Raw genomic sequence first — 18,585 nt, 5'->3', positions numbered from 1 at the left:
AGGATTATTTGAGAGTTTATTCTTTTTTAAAAAAATATTTTATTTATTTATCTTTAGAGGGGAAGGGAAGGAGAGAAGGACAGAAATATCAATGTATGGTTGCCTCTCTGGGAGTCCCCTGCTGGGAACTGGCCAGCAACCCAAGCATGTGCCCTGACTGGGAATCGAACCACTATCGTGTGGTTCACAGGCCTTTGCTCAATCCACTGAGCTACACCAGCCAGGGCTGAGAGTTTATTCTTGGAAGATTTAAAATATATCATTGCTGATCACTTTGTGGTGAATGGCTTTCTTTTCAGGAGTTTATTTTTGGAGCATTCCATGTCTTATTTGTTCAGCACAAGAAGAACCTTAGACGTTCCCATTTCCCATGTGTGGCTGCTAATGCCACACCAGAGTCTGGCCGGAAGTACAGAGGCAGCACACTGCAGACCATGGGATAATCCAGTGATCTGTCCCACACGGTGTTGGGAGACTGCATGAACCGCCTGCTTGCCTTTAGGAATGCTCTGTGTTCTCCTGGCTACCCCAAGCCCTGCCACTCCTGATGATCACTGCATGGTATCATAGTTGTGCTACCTGCCCAGCTACAGAACTCATTTGAATTTATACCTTCTCATTTACATATTTTTCCGAAGTCCAACACACTTAACTGTTTTATCTCAGAAGGGATGCGGTAACCCAGTTGCAGCAGTAGAGGTATTACGCACTGTCAGATCTAAATATGCCCGTAAGTCTAGAAGCAGAGAATAGGTAATCCTAACCAAAGTGCACTAAAGAGCTGTCCCTGGAGAGTCACTCCTTATTGGGGTCCCTTTGTCAGGAAAGAAATAGATCAACTAGAAGAGACTGACAGGGACTGGGGAGATAAGAGGGAATTAAAATTCTCTAGTAATTAGGGTTCTTTGATAGTATTAAGATTGGTTAGTCTGGAAAAGAGAAGTTTCAAGTCCTTTGTAGTAGGATTGAGTATGTGAAGGAGACTTGAGCCTCGGGGCTCTCTTGAAACAACTTCTAATGTTGCTCTCAGATTTGAGTGGAAATCTAGCAGGGAATCTGGGGACAAAGATACAGAAATCTTTCTGAAAAGACTTACATGCCCATAAAACTGTTCCATGGCCCATCATTCTGATCCCCACAGGGCTTTCTTGGCTTGTCTTTTCTCTTTAGAAGTCCTATTGCCCCAGAACTAACAAGATGTCAACAGATTCTGTACTCTAAATCTCTTCCTTTGGGATGACAAAGCATGAAATCCCAGGGGAATTGGAGATGCCCAAGTCACCACAGAGCTCACTGGTTCGGCAGCCAAAAGCACAGATAACAACTGAAGTCTAGTTTCTTGTACCAGTGCTTTTTATAGGTCTCCACACTCCAATTCAATTTGTAAGGTGCAGTTCGCGGAAGAGTCTACCTGCCGTTCCAGCCAGAGCGTGGAGGCTTAGCATCATCACTTAACAGCTATGCCATTTAACTAGCACCTCACTCCTGTCATCTCTTTACCTAAGTGTGAATCCATTTTTATCTCAGGTAACCATGCAGCTGAATTTTCTGCTTTCTGTGGAAGTTTTTACAAGAAAAGTCTTCCCAGAAAAGTGTACCAGCTTCAGTTTAGCTGAACTTAAAAAAAAAAGAATCTTTAGAAATAAAATTTATTTCAATCATCCTTTTGTATTTCAAGTTTTAGCTATTAAAATATAAGTAAGATGACTTTTGGGAGGTGGGGGTTCAGCTCTGTACACTTGTGTAAAGATAGCAAAAGAACAAAGGTTAGGAACAGCAGAAGTCTAGGTACCAAGTCCTGAATGTGAGTTGTTGACAGCTAGACTGCTTTTCCATACATCTGCTTTTACTTTTTGCACACTAAATCTGATAAGAGAGAATAAAATTGCTTGATAAATTCCTATTAGGCATGATAAATTGCAAAGGAACTTTACCACCTCTCCTCCTAAGGGTAGATTAGTCAAACCAAAATGTGCCACCTGTTGATTTTAAGTAGTGTGTGCAAAATTGCTTTTTTGCACTTAGGTTACTATTTTGCAGGGGCTAGAGGGATTTTTTCCTTCCCTCCCAGTTTCATACTTAGTTTATTTTCAGACACACTAGTGTAAGTTTAACATAATTTTCCTCAAAAAGCATTTGTCAGGCTGTGAACTGTATATACTACAGCCTCTTGGTCTCTTACTGTAAAAACTTCAAGACAAACTACAGATTCTAAAGTTATGTTTTTTTAATTGATTCACAGCCTTTTGGCTGTGCAATCAACTGCAAACTTTTAGTTTCTTCAGTATTATTCTTTCTAGAAGTTATCCTATTTGAGCAAATGCTCATCATATAAACATCAAGAAACATGTGGTCAGTATATGAATCTGTAGGTAAGACAGCATATTGGGCTTTTCATTCAAATTCTTTCTGTTTACCAAGTGACTGGCTAGAACATATTTTAACTGAAAACTTGAAAGGAAACAACTTGATTGCTCAACAAAAAGGAATTTAAAACATAAGATGTCTACCTAAATATTAGGCAGTCACTAAAATAAGAGGAATGACTAAAAAGACCTCGTGGGAACATAAAAGTGCCTATTATATAATGACAAGTACAAAAGCAGGATACAAAATTGCATATACAGTAAAATCTTAACATTGTCAATGTTGTACATATAGGGCACTGAAGAAAAATTTTAAAGATGATACCGGCTATTCTATTGTGATGATATCAGAGGTAATATCTTTTTTCTAATTTCTAACACTCCATAATAATACTATGTTTTTTCACAACAAGAAAATATCTTCCCCTTTCCTAATGGGTTTCTCCATAGAATACATGCCACTCCAAACCACGCCAGATATACGACAGTATGCCTTATCTTGCTGTACCATCTTACCAAAGTATTTTGTGAGCAATTGGGAAAAACTGGTCAATAACAGGACTTAAAGAACCAGTGATCGAGTTTTAAATCTGAAGTCGTATTTTTTCCATAGCTAGGGGATTGGCAGGTAAATAAGCTCAGGTTCACATGGGCAGACTAACAGGTACCGGGAATGTTGATTTATTTGTAATTGACAAGCAAGTAAGTCTCCACATTTCCTTAACTTAAGGTGGTACATGACAGTGTCTCTCCTTCATTAAACTTTGGTCAGACTCCGCTGAGTCCTCTTCCAACTAAGCTTTACCTTTTACACTTCCATGTCTGTCTTTGTGGTACCTAATTTTCACAAGCATCAACATACTGAAGCGGTTTTGCCAGAATCTCCCGCACTTGATATCTGATCAACCTCCATGTATGATTGGCTTCCTTATCTTCCACCATCTCCCAGGTGAATGTCTGACTACCTGCCAGCCTTTAGCAGGAATCCTACTAGATCGACATAGCTAGAATCCCTCTTACCCCTGATGTTTTCTCTTAGTGATTTTCCATCCATACTCTGCCTGTCCCACACGCTCTGCTGCTTGGCTATAAACTGTCACTTTTCCTTTTGTATTCAGAGGAGACCAATGTCTCTCTTTTACTGCAAAACTGCATTGCATTGGTCCCTGTACTTAAAACACAGTGCCCCTGAATAAAGTCATCTGACTAATGTTGACAAGCATCTGAATAATTTTTTCACTAACAATGCATTCTTTGCTGTTTCACTTTAATCGTTGGGGATTTAGAACACGACTTTTCCCCACGACTTAGAAAATAAAGAAATCCACCAAAAGACAAAACGATGATCATTCACTATTACACTCTTTGAGAGACAAAGACTGTCAACATTCCAGTATTTCTCCTTTTTCAGTGTACATTTCTTTTATTTTTTCTAAATTGAGCTTATACTGATATTGTTTCCTGTTATCTGTCTTTTTTATTCATATAACCTAAGAATGTTTCTATGCCACTAAATATTCTTTGAAATGTGTGGGGGGGGGGGTTGCTATATTATATCTAAAAAGTTTGTATGGTCCATGAAGTGTTTAGCCATTCTGCTGCTGTCATCAATTTTTATTCTTACTACAATATATATTATTGTTGGTTAAAAGTCCTTTACGCAAATCGTTGGCTGTTATGCTGTTAATTATCTTAGAATAGACTCCCAAAAGGAGAATTTTTAGTTAAAATCCTTGCAGAGCTATTAATAACCAATACCAACCTCCTTTCCCAGATTGCGTTGCTGTTTTCAGCCTCACTGGGATGGTGAACAAGGGCCTGTCTTATTGTGCTTTCGCTAATACTTTGCATTATTTGAGTAAAAAAAAAAAGCACAAAACCTTAATAGTTTTATGATCTAAAACCTTTTTTACTGCTAGTGATTGTCATGCTGATATAATGTTAAATGTATAGATTTAAGCACTGCATAAGTAACAGACTTTAATAAGATATATAGCAAAAGGTGCTACCTTCATCTTTTTATTTTTCTAAATGTTGCTTAATTTGAGCCCTATTTATTTATTTGATTGTTTGTGTGTTTGTTTTCTTTGTGAATTAGAAGCAGTCTCCCAAACTGTTGTCTCTTTCCCCAGGGGAAAAATAAGTTCTTTTAATCCTTTCAAAATTATTCGGGTTTCCTTAAATCCATAAATCATTTTAAGAAGACTTTTGACTATTTATCTACCTGTCTAGGGAAAGGATGTGCCTCTCCCTTTTTTATTGGGAACTGTTTGTGTTTCCATTGCAGAGTGAATAAGTTATTTTTCTTTCATGGTGTCTTCAGACTATTATTGCTGGTACATAAAAAACCAAATTATTTCTGAATATATTTAACCATTTTAGGAGCTTTGTAGTTGATTCTGTCATGCTTTCTAGATATGTAGATATATGATCTAAAAATAATGAAAAAGTATGCTCTCTTTCCCAAGAATTACACTTTTTATTTATGTCATTCCAGTTGTTAGAAACTTTTGGTATAAAGGTGAGTAAAAATGTTGATAATAGCATCTTTATCTTGTTCCTAAACTTAAGGAGAAAAGTTCTACCCTTGAATTATTAAGATACTGCTAATCACATCAAAAAATCATCATCATTTTTAGTCTGTGGGATTTTAAAAAATTATGAATAGTTGAACAGTAATAATATATATCTTTCCCATCATTAACTTTGATTATTATGCACTTTTCTTAATGAAAAACTAGCACATTACATTAATATTTCTACCACATGGCGTGGTTCATATAGGAGAAAAATTCTTTTACTTGAGTTTGAAATAACTCAGTGGCAAAATTTGTCCCCGATTACCTTTTGAGTTAAAACATTCCTGAGTTATTACTTAGTGATATTTTAAAAATTCCTTTTACCAACTGACATAGTTTTTAAATATAAATTAATTTATTTTTAAAATATACTTTATTTTAGAGCAGTTTTAAGTTCACAGTAAAAGTGAGTAGAAGATACAGAGATTTCCCATGTACCTCTTCACCAAACACATGCACAACCTCCCCATTATCAGTGGTCCTGAGAAAGAAGATTAAAGTTGGAGGAATCACACTACCTAATATCAAACTATACTACAAGGCCATAGTAATCAAAATGGTCTGGGACTGGCATAAAAAAGATACACAAGTCAACAGAACAGAATAGAGAGACCAGAAATAAACCCATACTGTTATAGTCAATTAATATTTGATAGAGTAGGCAAGCACATACTATGGGCTAAAGACAGGTTAGTCAATAAATGGTGTTGGGAAAATTGGACAGATACACGCAGAAAAATGAAACTAGACCATGTTCTTATACCACACAAATGAGTAAATTCAAGATGGATCAAAAACTTAAATGTTAGATCTGAAGCCATAAAAATCATAGAAGAAAACCTAGGCAGCAAAATCTCAGAAATTGCTTGTAGCGATATTTTATTGGCTATACCTACCCAGGCAAGGGAAACAGAGGAAAAAAATTAACAAATAGGGTTACAACAAACTAAAAAGGTTTGCACAGTAAAGGGAATCATCAACTAAATAAAAATATAACCCATAGAATGGGAGAACATATTCATTGATACATCTGTTAAGGGGTTAATATCCAAAATTTATATAAAACTTACAAATCTCAACACCAAAAAACTCCAACCAATTAGAAAATGGTCAAAGGACCTGAATAGACATTTCTCCACAAGGACATGCAGAGGGCCAATAAACATATGAAAAGATGCTCAATGTCACCAATCTTCAGAGAGATGCAAATTAAAACCACAATGAGGTATCATTTCACACCTGTCAGAATGGCTATCATTGATAAATCAACAAAAAACTAGTGCTGGGGAGGATGTGGAGAGAAGGGATCCCTTTTGCGCTGTTGGTGGGAATGCAGACTGGTGCAGCCACTGTGGAAGCAGTATGGAGATACTGCAACAGATTAGAAATGGATCTGTTTTTTGACCCAGCCACCTCACTTCTGGGAATATATCTGAAGAAATCCAAAACACTAATTTGAAAGTATATAAGCACCCTATGTTCACTGGAGCATTATTTACAATCACCAAGATATGGAAGCAGGCCAAGTATCCATCAGTAGATGGGTGGCTAAAACAATTATGATATTTACCCCATGGAATACTAATTGGCAGTAAAAAGGAAGAAAGTTAAAGTTTTACCCTTTGCCAGTGTATGGATGAACCTGGAGAAAATTATGCTAAGTAAAATAAGCCAGCCAGAGAAAGAAAATTAACATATGAATTCATGCACATGTGGAATCTAATGAACTGACCTAACAAGGAAAATGGGGACAGACTCATAGATGAAAAGCAGGATGACAGCTAGTGTGGGGCGGTCAGGGTGTGGAGGGACTGAGCAAAGACGAAAAGGGATTTATGGACATGGACAACACTGTGCTGATTGCTGTGGAAGGGGGATCTAAGGGGACTAAATGGTAATGGGAAAAATATATAATAAAGATTAAATAAAAAACCAAAACGTAAAAAATAGATTTTTAGATTTCATCAACATTTGTTGTGTTTTCACATGGGAATTCTTTCAATTGTACCATTATTTTCAACTTTCATGAAAGCTGTTTCACTGGCTTCATCCCATAAGTTTTTCCTAGTGTTTCTAGTTCCTCTGTTTCCCTTCTCTTCCATGATGACTATAGTGTTCAGGCTCTGACGTTGCCTCTGCTTACAGAGGCAGTTTTTACAGCTGTCTTCTAAGCAGCCAATTGTGCTTCATTTTCTTTTTGCCTTCAGAGTTTTTCAGAATTTTCTTGGTTTTCATTTTAATTTCTGTTATTAATACTTTAAATATTGTATTGAGAGCAGAAAGGAGATTGAATAGGTCATATAGTATTAAGCTCATTTTATCAGCTCGCATATTATCATGTACAATTATGGATATTGAAAAGTATACAGTCTATTAAGTACAGGCATCATAATTTTTACACACCTCTTTTATTTATACTTTTGCATTTTCACTACTTTATCAAAGATTCAATGTATTTGAAACCTCTCACTACTACTGTGATTTTGTCAGTTTCTTTTATTATATCACATTTTGTTTAAATGTTTTAATGCTTTAATATTTGCCACATAAAAGTACATGAGTGACAGGCTTTTATTTGGATTTTAAATTTAAATAAGTAGAATGGTTTTCTTCGCCTAATGAATATGCTCACCTGGAATTCTATTTTTTCTAAAATTGAGATTGCAACAACTTTATTTTTGTTTCTATCTCTGTTTCTTTGAGTAGTCATTACCATTAAATTAAAATTTTCTTTAATATTTGTATTGATATGTTATTTTTAAACATGTTGTTTTTAAAGATTTTATTTATTTTTTAGACCTCGGGGAAGGGAAGGAGAAAGAGGGAGAGAAACATTGATCCATTGCCTCCCATACATCTCCAACTGGGGACCTGGCCCACACCCCAGGCATGTGCCAATCAGACCAGCGACCTTTTGGTTCTCAGGCTGGCGCTCAACCACTGAACCACACCAGCCAGGATGGCAACGTGTTGTTTGTTTTGTTTTTTAAACGGAATGTAGTTTGATTTTGTCTGTTATCCAAATTTGAATCTGTCTTTCATAGTAGAGAACGTACAGCATAATGGTCTCTGCAGACATGGGTACAAATCAGCTTGGCTTCACCCCACCTCTCTAAACATCAGTTTCTTTGTTTATAAAATGAAGCTAAATAATACTTTCCTCACGGGGTTGCAAATAAGGGTTAAACCCTTATTGCAAGGGTTAAAGGAGCTAATGTGTGTAACACACTTTGTCGCAAAAGCCCACTTGGAAAAACAGTACAGTAGGTGACTGACCTTGGTTACTTAGCCAATCCTTTAAAAAAAGGAAAATAGTATCTATGCAGAAAATAGCAGTGAGGACTTAATGAGCTATTGTATAGAAATGGTTAACACAGTGCCATTTGTCCTCAGTGATTGCTACTGCTCTGTGAGGGTGTTTGACATGTTTACAAGGGGTATTGTAACTGCTGTTCTTATACCCAACCTGGTTTTGTGTCCTTCCTTTTTTGCCTTTAATTATAGTTTCTGGCTTGTGTTATAAAGACTATATATATAACACCTAGCATAATACATATATAGTACATATTTATAAATAATTATAAAATGTTAGGTGATTTGGAAGGTATATGTTCTATTTATTTTAAAATAATGACTACTCTAAATTTCAGAGTTTTTACCTTATATTTCTTTATTAGCAAAGTCACAAATAAAATGATATGATTTTATTTTTTTCATTTTCTTCTAGTTTCTAGACATTTTTAAACTATTTAAGAATTAGGTTCATATTATTATAATACCATTATTTGTTGCATTATATATTTATTATTTATTACCAATATTTTACATTCACATGGTTGATAAGTAAATTTATAATAATTATCTAAATTGAATATTGTGTTTCAGTAAATTAATTATTCACTACAAATTTTTTAATGCCATGACTCCTTTTTTGAGCTATTTATTTGCTTAATCTCTTATTTACTTAGACAATTTTGAGGGTAATACTTTTATAGAAATATAGAATATTATTCTTTCTAAAATCCAAAATATCTAAAAAGTGTATTTCTTTGACATGAGCAAAACCTCTGACTAAATATAAGTCACAATCTTTTTTTTAAATTTAATTGTTCAAGTACAGTTTTCTGTCTTTTACTCCCAATCTTTTCTCAATAAAATGTTTAGTTTTTTCATTCAAATTTTTGTTACACAGATTATGTAATTTTTAAATTGATTTTGATTTTTTAATAGAAAATTTAGGTTAAAATGGTTCTTCAATACATGAGGATTGTGTCTCTGTCTTTATAATTTGAAAGATTTGTTAGGGTGCTTTTAAATCCGGGTACATTTCTCCCCTTCTCCTGGACCTTAGTGAGCCCGGACAGTCTGCATGTTTCACTTCCCATCCTGTGTTCTCTACAGCTTCGTTTAGCTACGTTGTTTATTGTATTGTCGGTCCTGTTCTAAATGCACCTTTTATACAGGAGTTGGATCTCTGTTCTCCGGGTGTTCTGATTGTTTTTGGTCTTTCCATGTACTGAGGACAAGCCCTTCTCCAATTACATTCTCTGTTTTGATGATGGATTGCATCGTCTGTCAGCCTTTTTGAAGCCTGACCTTGATGGCTCACATACTTTTTATAGTTATTGCCTTCGAACATTTTATAAAATGGTACGATATTTATAAAGCTCCTCAGATTTCAAAAGTTATAAACTGTTAGTTGAAATGTTCTTAGTGTGCGTGTCTGTGTATTTCCCATTATCTCCATGTTGATACCCTGGCACTTCTGTGGAAGATACGACCATCTTACTCATTAAAGAAATGTTTGTAGAAGTATAATTATCCTGAGTTTCTGTGATGGAAAGTTTCTTCTTTCCTCTGGAGTAAGTTTTTAAGTTCTCATATTATTTGTTTGTTTTCTTCTTTAATCCTTCTCGAAATCTATAGAATCTTGTTCACCAACAGATTTAGTGTTCATTTATCTTTTGAGACTATTGCTTGTGTTCAGATCAAATTTTGATTTCTGCTCTAGGACTGCAGAGGACTTTTGATCAGTGTAGTTCACAGTGCAAGATCCCAGGGCTCAGCAGGATGTGTCTAGTGTGGTGGTGTCTCCTGGGGGTGGTATGTGATTCCTCGGCATTATGTACTGACAGGTCTGCCAAGTATCAACTCCCTGTATAAATTCCTAACAGAATTCTTCTTGACCACCCCATCTTTCCACCACAGAGCTTTACTTGAGCCTCTTTGGATGCAAAATGTAACATGAAATCCCCCCTCCTCACTTTCTAGTGAGAGGACTATTCTCTGAATGTACTCGTACACTGCAAGGCCAGAGCTGGAGAGGGAAAAACTTTGAAAGCTTGGCATCTGCGTGAGTAAGAGCTGTGGATCTGGTGGACTACTGACCTTGTTTCGATCTCATTTTTCAGTCTTAGAATTAGCTGGATTACTTCCCAACTACTCTAGCATTTGCTTTTTTTCCAGTCTTTGTTTTCACTGTTATTAAGAGCTCTGCTGTCTTACTGATGCCTTGACTTCACAAATACTTATTTGTGAGAAGCCACACTGTGGGCTATAGACACATCACCATTTCAAACAAAACCCCAACTATTAAAACATTTTTCCAGGTATGACTTTAATAAAAAAGCTTTTGTGAACAATATGATAAATGGAAATGTAAGTTATACTGAAAAAGAGAACTGAGCCCATTATTCTTTTATGGAGTACAAATGACCACAACTTGATAACTTATCCTCCTTTCTTTTTAATATATCTAGTACTGGCAAAAACAGCCTGAAGAAAATGCCTCAGAGAACAGCATTCTCTTTTCAAAAATAAGGGTAATACTATTCACATTTTCCCAGGTCTCCTACTTACAGAAAATTTTATTATTTAACATTTATCAAACTGCCACAGCACTGGGCACTTAGAGAACACACAAGATTTGTTCTCTGACTGTATCTTTCCCATGAACACGAACACTCCCCAGGGAGACCAGCCAATAACAACTGTGCAATCTGTAGTGAAGCTACTGGAGAGGGGCTGCACCAGGAATTGCAAACTCGAAGCCTACAGGAGCCAGGCAGACAGGCTTGCTGAGCCGAGAAGATTCATTGCCTGCTTATTAAACACATCCAAATAGTCTTCATGATCACAAATAAATATCTTCTTTTTCACATTTTATGGTAACATGAATCTTTCTACATTTTTAATTCTTCCACATTTGATAGAATTATACTTTTAGAGAAATGTGTCTCAAAATAAGAAAACAACATAGAAAGCCTGTGAACAAATGATAGTAGCGAAAGTCATTAGTGCAGATGATATAATTATATAATAGAAAATGGTTGGAGATTTAAATTTTTACATGAAACATGGGTTTAAACATGGCAAAGATTAGGATTACACTGTACAGATTATTTTAGAAATACATTCAGAAGCCAAATTTGACTACAATATGCTTCTGAAAGAGTTTCTTTTGGTTAGATTTTGTTTTTTGTATGTTGGTTTTTAGATTATTGCTCATTATTATTGTCACGTATTCTATTTTTATTCTATGTCTAAGGTCAGACTCAGCCAACCACATTTTAGAAACTTTCAAATAATTCTTATGTTCGTCTGAGTTTGGGAGTCACTGATTTAGGCAGTTGGTTAGGGTGGATGTGCTCTACCCCTCCCCTCACCAACCCCCCCCCCCCAAATCTCCTTCAAACAAATGGCTTGCCATTTAAGAGCAACAGCAACAGCACATCCTGCGTGCAATTCAGCACTGAACTGTGTGGCTGAGAGCTGTGGATGTGATTCATGATCGGTGTGGCAGTTAAGATGTTAAGAAGGCTAAATCTCAGCCTGGCTGGTGTAGCTCAGTGGATTGAGCACGGGCCTGTGAAGCAAAGGATCGCAGTTCGATTCCCAGTCAGGGCACATGCCTGGGTTGCAGGCCAGTTCCCAGCAGGGGACTCATGAGAGGCAACCACACATTGATATTTCTCTCCCTCTCTCCTTCCCTTCCCCTCTCTCTGAAAATAAATAAATAAAATATTTAAAAAAAGAAGGATAAATCTCATCTATTGCCATGTACCAGATCTGAGGTAAGACCGCATGAATAAAATAGGGATGATTCTGGTGAGGATAGAAAAGGCCCCTTGGCATTGCCCAAGAAAAAATAATATAACAGAGAAAATAAATGTAACATGTTTGGGAGACATGAGCAATGTTAACCCTAGATTATTATATTATTTTGTGAGTAAAAAAAATTTAGACATTTCCAAATCCTTAAAGAAGCAGCCCTCAAATTCCTCCATTCTCCTTTGACTTAATCATGCTTACCTAGTAGTTTTCTAATGACTAATTCTCTTTTATAGACACTTTATTATTTGGCAGAGGCCTAATGAGTATAAGTATTCCAGTCACTGGGAAGGAATCTAGTCACTAGAATGTATAGATTTAACAGGTTGGAATTGGGGACTATAAAGGTTACAGATTAGGCCTCTGTGAGCTTGGTTAATATGACTCAGACTTCAAAACTGTGATCAAGTCCAAACTCACTGACAAAATTCAGGTCTCTGGCTTGCAATGTGAAGAACAAGCCCTCGCCTAGCCTGTGAGGCTCACTTTTGGGAAAAGGTGGAGGTGTAGAAGCAGCATTTTCTGCTATACCACTCTGGCATTTTCTAATTTCAAAACCAACTTGGGAAAACTGATTTCAAAATTGTATTTTGATGGAAACTTTTATTTGTGATCCAAAGTCCTCAGAATGTTCCTTATATTTTTTCAAGATGTGAAAACCGAGTTGAAAAAAATCTGTTGAGTTTCCACGGAAACGGTGCCAATTAATTTTTTTTCCTGTTCCTCAGGAAAATTCCTTGATTTAGCAATAGTGTAACTTCCTGGCAACCCCGGGCAGTTGTGAACACAGCCCATCTGAAACACTTATATTTTCAGTGGAAATATAGTTGGCTCTCGTAGTCCCATTTCCTTTCAGCATATAGTGCAATAAATAATTTCTTTGACCTTTTTTTAGGGAACTTGTCTAGTCCCTTTAGAAAATCTTGACTCTGACAAACATTTAATAAAAGGACCTTTTTTTTTGTTCTTTACAAAATTAAGAGATTATCACTGGTGAAGCACTTACTGCTTTTCCTATTATACCATGGAATCCTGGTATATTTGAAGAGTAAGCAGTTTCGACCGACCAGTATGTTCTATGGACTGGATAGTCATAAATATCTTAAGAGGTTTAGACAGAAATGGTTGTATACATTAAGCCCTTTTAGGTACTTAGAAGTCTTTAATTAAAAAGTATTCCCAATTATTTTCAATTATCTTCTCTTTCTCAGATTGCAGTAATCAGGGAGGTTTTTTCAGAAACATTTCATGAGGTTTATATTTCTTTAGTCCTTGTAAATATATCAACGTTCTTTTCTGTTATGCTGAATTACTGATGTCCAGGGTTAAAGAAATCTAAGGAAATTGCTCTAAGTTGAGTAATCATCAAGAAATTGGATTTACATGTATAGAAAGAAAAAATATATCTACGAAGAAAAAAAAACCTAATTAAAATCTCAGAATCCCAGCCCTCAAATAGTTTAAAAAATCTGGCAGTCATTGACATAGTTGAAGCAAATTAGGTAAGATACGAACAGGTAGTCATCCAAAAAATTATAATTAGGTCCTCACTTCCTTTCATTATTCTCTCCTCCTCTTTTTTTGTTTTCTGGGCACAGAAGGAACTAATTTTATTTTATACACATGGCAGAACAATCATCATTCTCATCTAAGCTCCATAGACATTTGCAGCCTTTCCATATATTGCCCTCTGTGGAGCAGCTAAAAAAATAATTGATAAGATGAAGCATTCAAATGAAGAGATCACAGATTTCTTCATTACATTCGTTACTTGTCACCTTCCTTCATCACCTGTGGCCTTCTCCACATTTCCCCCAACTCCTAGCAGAATTTAATTAAAACACAATCATTGGATAATTTATAAAAAATGCTTCATGGAAATATTCTCCTAAACAGCTCAAGACATTTCCTCTCCTTACTCTTTCCAAAGCTCTGCGAGGTACGTGGGGAAGTCCAGAGAGAAGTAGTATTTTGTGGTTTGTTTAATTCTTCTTCCACTGTTTGATCCTAACAGCACACAGATTACCTCTGAAATTCTGCATCAATTTCTTAAGAGAGCTAAAGACACAGTGGTAGAATAGCAGTAGACTTACAAAGATACACCTCCCCGTCCAATACGGAATCGTTAGAAATGGAAACTTTTCCAGTTGAATTTTTGCATCTATAAATCTATAAATTTTGTCACTCTATAAGCAGAACATCCAAGACATTCACGGTGGACTGGAAGTTCAGGTTCATCATGTGCTGCACTCGAACACCAGGGGCTTGATTGGAAGAATGATCAAAAAGTAGAGACTTCCTGCTGTGGGAAACACCACTTGGAGTCGTGGGTGACTAACAATCTTTGTAGGGACACAGCTTTGTTCAGAGGACAATCAATGGCATCCTAGGAGCAGGCCCTTTGAGGTTCAGGAGGGGTAGACGTTGGCACAGTCAGGACCCAGCTGTCTGCGCAATGGCACAAAAGGTGACTGACTATGGGAGTGCTTTGGAGCTGTTGTAAAATTTCCTGGTTTTATTTTAATGCTGCTCTCAAGAATTTACTGGTAACAATTTCAAGGTAATATTGATTTGGACCGAAGTTATTTCAAAGGTGGGTTGAGGTGAGAAGGGTCTGTGCATGCTGATCGATTATCGAGCCAGCCAGTGTGAGCTCCACTTCTGCCACCTTTTACCATTTTCATTTTTGAACTCTCACCAAGGCCTTATTAGCAGAAAAAAAGGTAGACAAGTACATTTTCTCTTCTTACTGAGAACCAAGAGTGTCAGGGAGAACAGGAGGCAGCTGCCTCTTAATAGAGCAAGAGAAAAATAGCCCCCCTGTGTGAGAGATATCTCTATTGCTTCAGTATTTAGCTTTTCTCTGCATGACAAGTAATGGTTTGAAAAACATAGGATCAAGTGCTGAAGGCAAGAGCATAGTGAGAAAGGGTAAAATCTTTGATTGGAGCCAATGTAGAGCACATAAAACCCAGGCTGGTCCCCTTGTGCAGGCAGTCATTCATCTCTGCCTCCCTCCAGGTAATTTCAGAGGCTTCTCTCTAAGGGTCTATAGGAGCATACTCTTTGATGCATGTTTGAGAATTTGTCTTACTCGACCTTCCTAGAGCCCTGATAACATCATCAACATGGCCACAAATATACTAATAAGGCCAATTCTTGCCTTTGTTAATTAAAATATTTTTGGCATTCATCTTATTATGGCAAAATGATATTTGGGTAAAACAAAGTTAAGAGTAAAGTTAATCAAGTACACTTATTTACTTGTATCCCAAGAGACTTTATTCAGTGTTCCTAATCCTTCTCTAAGTCTTCTTTGGAGAGAATTAAATAAACTGACGTTTGTGTTGGTACCTTGTTTCCTGGGACCGTGGAACTTGTCACCATCAGATTGTCTTCTGGCGGCCTTTTGTTGAAACACTGTAAAAAATACAGCACACATGATTTCTCGAACACAATTATAAATAAAAACAAACTGAAAGCTAGAATGCAACACATCATTTTTCTTAGCAAGAATTTTGAGTTGTAGTTTTTTGAGTAGGAGGATTATTAAATTTACAATTTTCTCACTTGTGCAGCTTATCAGTCATCACAAAAGGCATTTTCTGTGGGCTGAGCAGGATAATGCTGATAGAATGACTCATTAAACTATTAAAATCAAGATATAATTCCATTTTGATATCAGGTAAAGATAAAAGCTGTGTTTTGTTATAAGTGATAAACATTAAAATCATATGAAAAATTCCATTTGTGCAGAAATTACTCATGCTGACTTCGTGGTGATAAGCAAGGCTAATGACTGTTTCTTCTAAAACAGATGAAAAAGACCGCGGCATCTCACAGATGTAATAATAAAAAAGACACTCCATTCCTGCATCATCTAGCTGGACCTCAGAACTGTGAAAGCAGCTTATTCAAATTACTTCATTATCTGAAAAGCGCTTTGTTCTCATTTATTATCTCTCAGATGGAATTCTGTGAGACACGTCAGCATTACTCATCCCATTTTGCAGATAAAAGATAAAACTGATTATTTAATATTTACTGAGCACCCACAGAGTCCCGTATCACTTCTGGCACTTATTAATAAAAAAGTCTCTACCCTTTACAACTTGACTTTAGAAACTGAACATTGCTGAATTCCATTTATTTTTATAGGTAGTTTGATTTATAGGGTTGGGGAACTGGAGGAGGCCTTGGCAACATAGTTCAACCTCACAAGTTTATAAATGAAGGAGGTGGGCATAACTGCATTGCGAAAGGACTAAGCCATGATCAGCACCCCAGCAGTTCTCCTGGATCCCTGTCTTTGGTTTTAATACCCCATAGGCCAATTTGATTAATAACAAGGTCATATCAGGATTAATCCAGATGACACATTATCATATTTATAAAAAGCTCAGTAAGTCATATCAAACCAATAACTATTTAATAAGCATATATAACTTGCCAGCTGTTGTCAAGAGAAAGGGTGCTCCACTCTACTACCCTCTATCACACAGAGGAAACAGACATTTTCAAAGTGTGATGTGTTTAAAAATTTATATGCATGAAATCATACTTCTGGTTGAAAATCAATGTTCCTCTTCAAGTTAGTATTTGGAAAACACGCTAAATATAACCTATTGGCAAGTTATGGAGGTTTTATCCTACATTTTTTCTAAAATAAAACATACTAATAGATATCTGACCTGTGAATATATTTTAGGTCAGGTGGTTCTTGATTTTTTTCATTGGCTAGTTCTAGAAGTCTTGAAAAAAAAAGACATTTTTGAAATTTTAACAACAGGCAGACACTATACTTTTCCCCAGTATTATTAAGATAATAACTAAGACTATTTAGATGAAAGAGCTGTAGTGTGTCATCATTAATCTGGAAAATAATCTGAATCCAAAGATAAATTCAGATAATATGCTCTTCAAATAAAAAGTGCAATAATCAGTGAGTTTTTTTTGGGAATTCTGCTGAAGTTTGAAATGACAGAGAACTTGGAAATGGAATGACTTTTTCCAGCTTTTTGATATTAATTTCTAAAAAAACCACTTTAAGCTTTATATAAAGTATATTTTATTTAAACATGTTTTGTTGACAACAAATGCCCGGTCTTCATTAAAAAATACAGTAAATGTTAAATCAACATTCTTTCAGTTTATATATTAAGAAGTTGCATGTGGTATACTTGTTTATTGCTGACATTTCCCCAGAGTTTATAAATGAAACAGCCTGCGATGAAGTAGAGAATTGGGGGGTGGAGGAAGTAGGATCTTCTGAGTAGGATGATTATGAAAGTGCTGGTAAAAGAATTTTGTAAAAACAGAAAGTGCATGAAGCCACGCCCCACAAAAAAATAGGTCCGCTCTCCCTGTAAAACCTCCCTTGAAATCCCCTCGCTCACCTCCAGCTGCACCTACCACTACTGGTCCTTTCTTTCCCCTACAGACAAGTCACATTTCCTTACCAAACCCAAATTAGCAATGAGCATATCGCCACACACACTCATTTCTCACTGCTGTGAAAACTAGAAGGTAATTTTGGAGAAGACGGGCATTAACTTGCTTCCTGGAGAAAGAGCTGGTTCATCAAAACGATCACTGACCCAGACGTGCATGCCAAAAACTCCTGCTCCCTTAGCCTCAGGAAGAGAGCAGACAGATGTCAAACTCCAGAATTTACTCATCTTTCCTTTTAAAGTCAATATTAGCTGAAATGCTGTAAATTGATTCCACCAGCAAAATCTGTGTTCTAAAGAGCTTTATATACTTTATACATACCATATTCACCTACACAACCTTTATAAGAGCTAAACAGAAAATCCATAATATGGTGAGAACTGAACATTTGGATATGGGTCACTCAGATTTATATATGAAAGTACACATTTTTGTACAAGATTTGTGGTGAGCAAGATGACTGTCTTTTTTAAACATACAGAAATTGGAAAAATCTATATTCTAGAATGTTAATGTACTTGGGACGGTGGAAGAGTGTGAGTTTTGTATTAACATGTGTGGCATGGGAAAATGGTTTTCTCCTCCTGAGCCTTTATTATCTTACTGACAAAGTCAGGGTTTAGATGAGATGACCTCTAACATCGCAGTCACCTCTAGAATTCTAAGACGTGATCAATTCTTTTTCCCCACATCATTCCCAGCCAAATGGTGCCCGAATAAGTTCTTCAGTGAGTATAAATTTCAATAGAATGCTATGTTTTAAGGGAGACATTACTTTGCTGGGGGCTTTAATAGAAAAACTAGAAAATTAAATCACAGATCAGTGTTATTTTTTTGTATAATATATGGAGAAGATCCTGTCTCTGTGTTTGAATGCATGGAAGATACTGTTTTTGTCCTCTTTGAATGCATCAATGTTCAAATAAGGCTATCAGAGCAATTGTGGCACAGTCAACTTGTTGACTCTCAGCCCCAGTGAAATTTAATTTTTCTCTTCTTACCTAAAACCGAAATTTGAGAAAATGAATGCATTACTAGTAGTTGTCACTTCTTTTAAACATTAAAAGAAAGTCTACAGA

The 18,585-nt window shown here is 36.1% G+C and overlaps 1 protein-coding gene across 3 annotated transcripts in view; it reads right to left on the bottom strand.

Moving 5' to 3' along the window:
- Positions 1-18,585, bottom strand: part of BANK1 (B cell scaffold protein with ankyrin repeats 1) — a 298,123-nt gene that overhangs the window by 17,799 nt on the left and 261,739 nt on the right. For all 3 annotated transcript variants that reach the window (XM_037036243.1, XM_037036244.1, XM_037036245.1), the window contains exon 11: positions 15,410-15,475. In XM_037036243.1, the coding sequence (XP_036892138.1) occupies positions 15,410-15,475 (66 nt within the window). The remainder of the gene's footprint in view (positions 1-15,409; positions 15,476-18,585) is intronic.

Source organism: Sturnira hondurensis, unplaced genomic scaffold, assembly GCF_014824575.4.
Source record: "Sturnira hondurensis isolate 20B ecotype Veracruz unplaced genomic scaffold, ASM1482457v3 Scaffold0022707, whole genome shotgun sequence".
In the NCBI taxonomy this organism is placed as follows: domain Eukaryota; kingdom Metazoa; phylum Chordata; class Mammalia; order Chiroptera; family Phyllostomidae; genus Sturnira; species Sturnira hondurensis.
The sequence above is the reverse complement of the archived record's forward strand: the minus strand, read 5'-3'. Positions and strand labels throughout refer to the sequence as shown.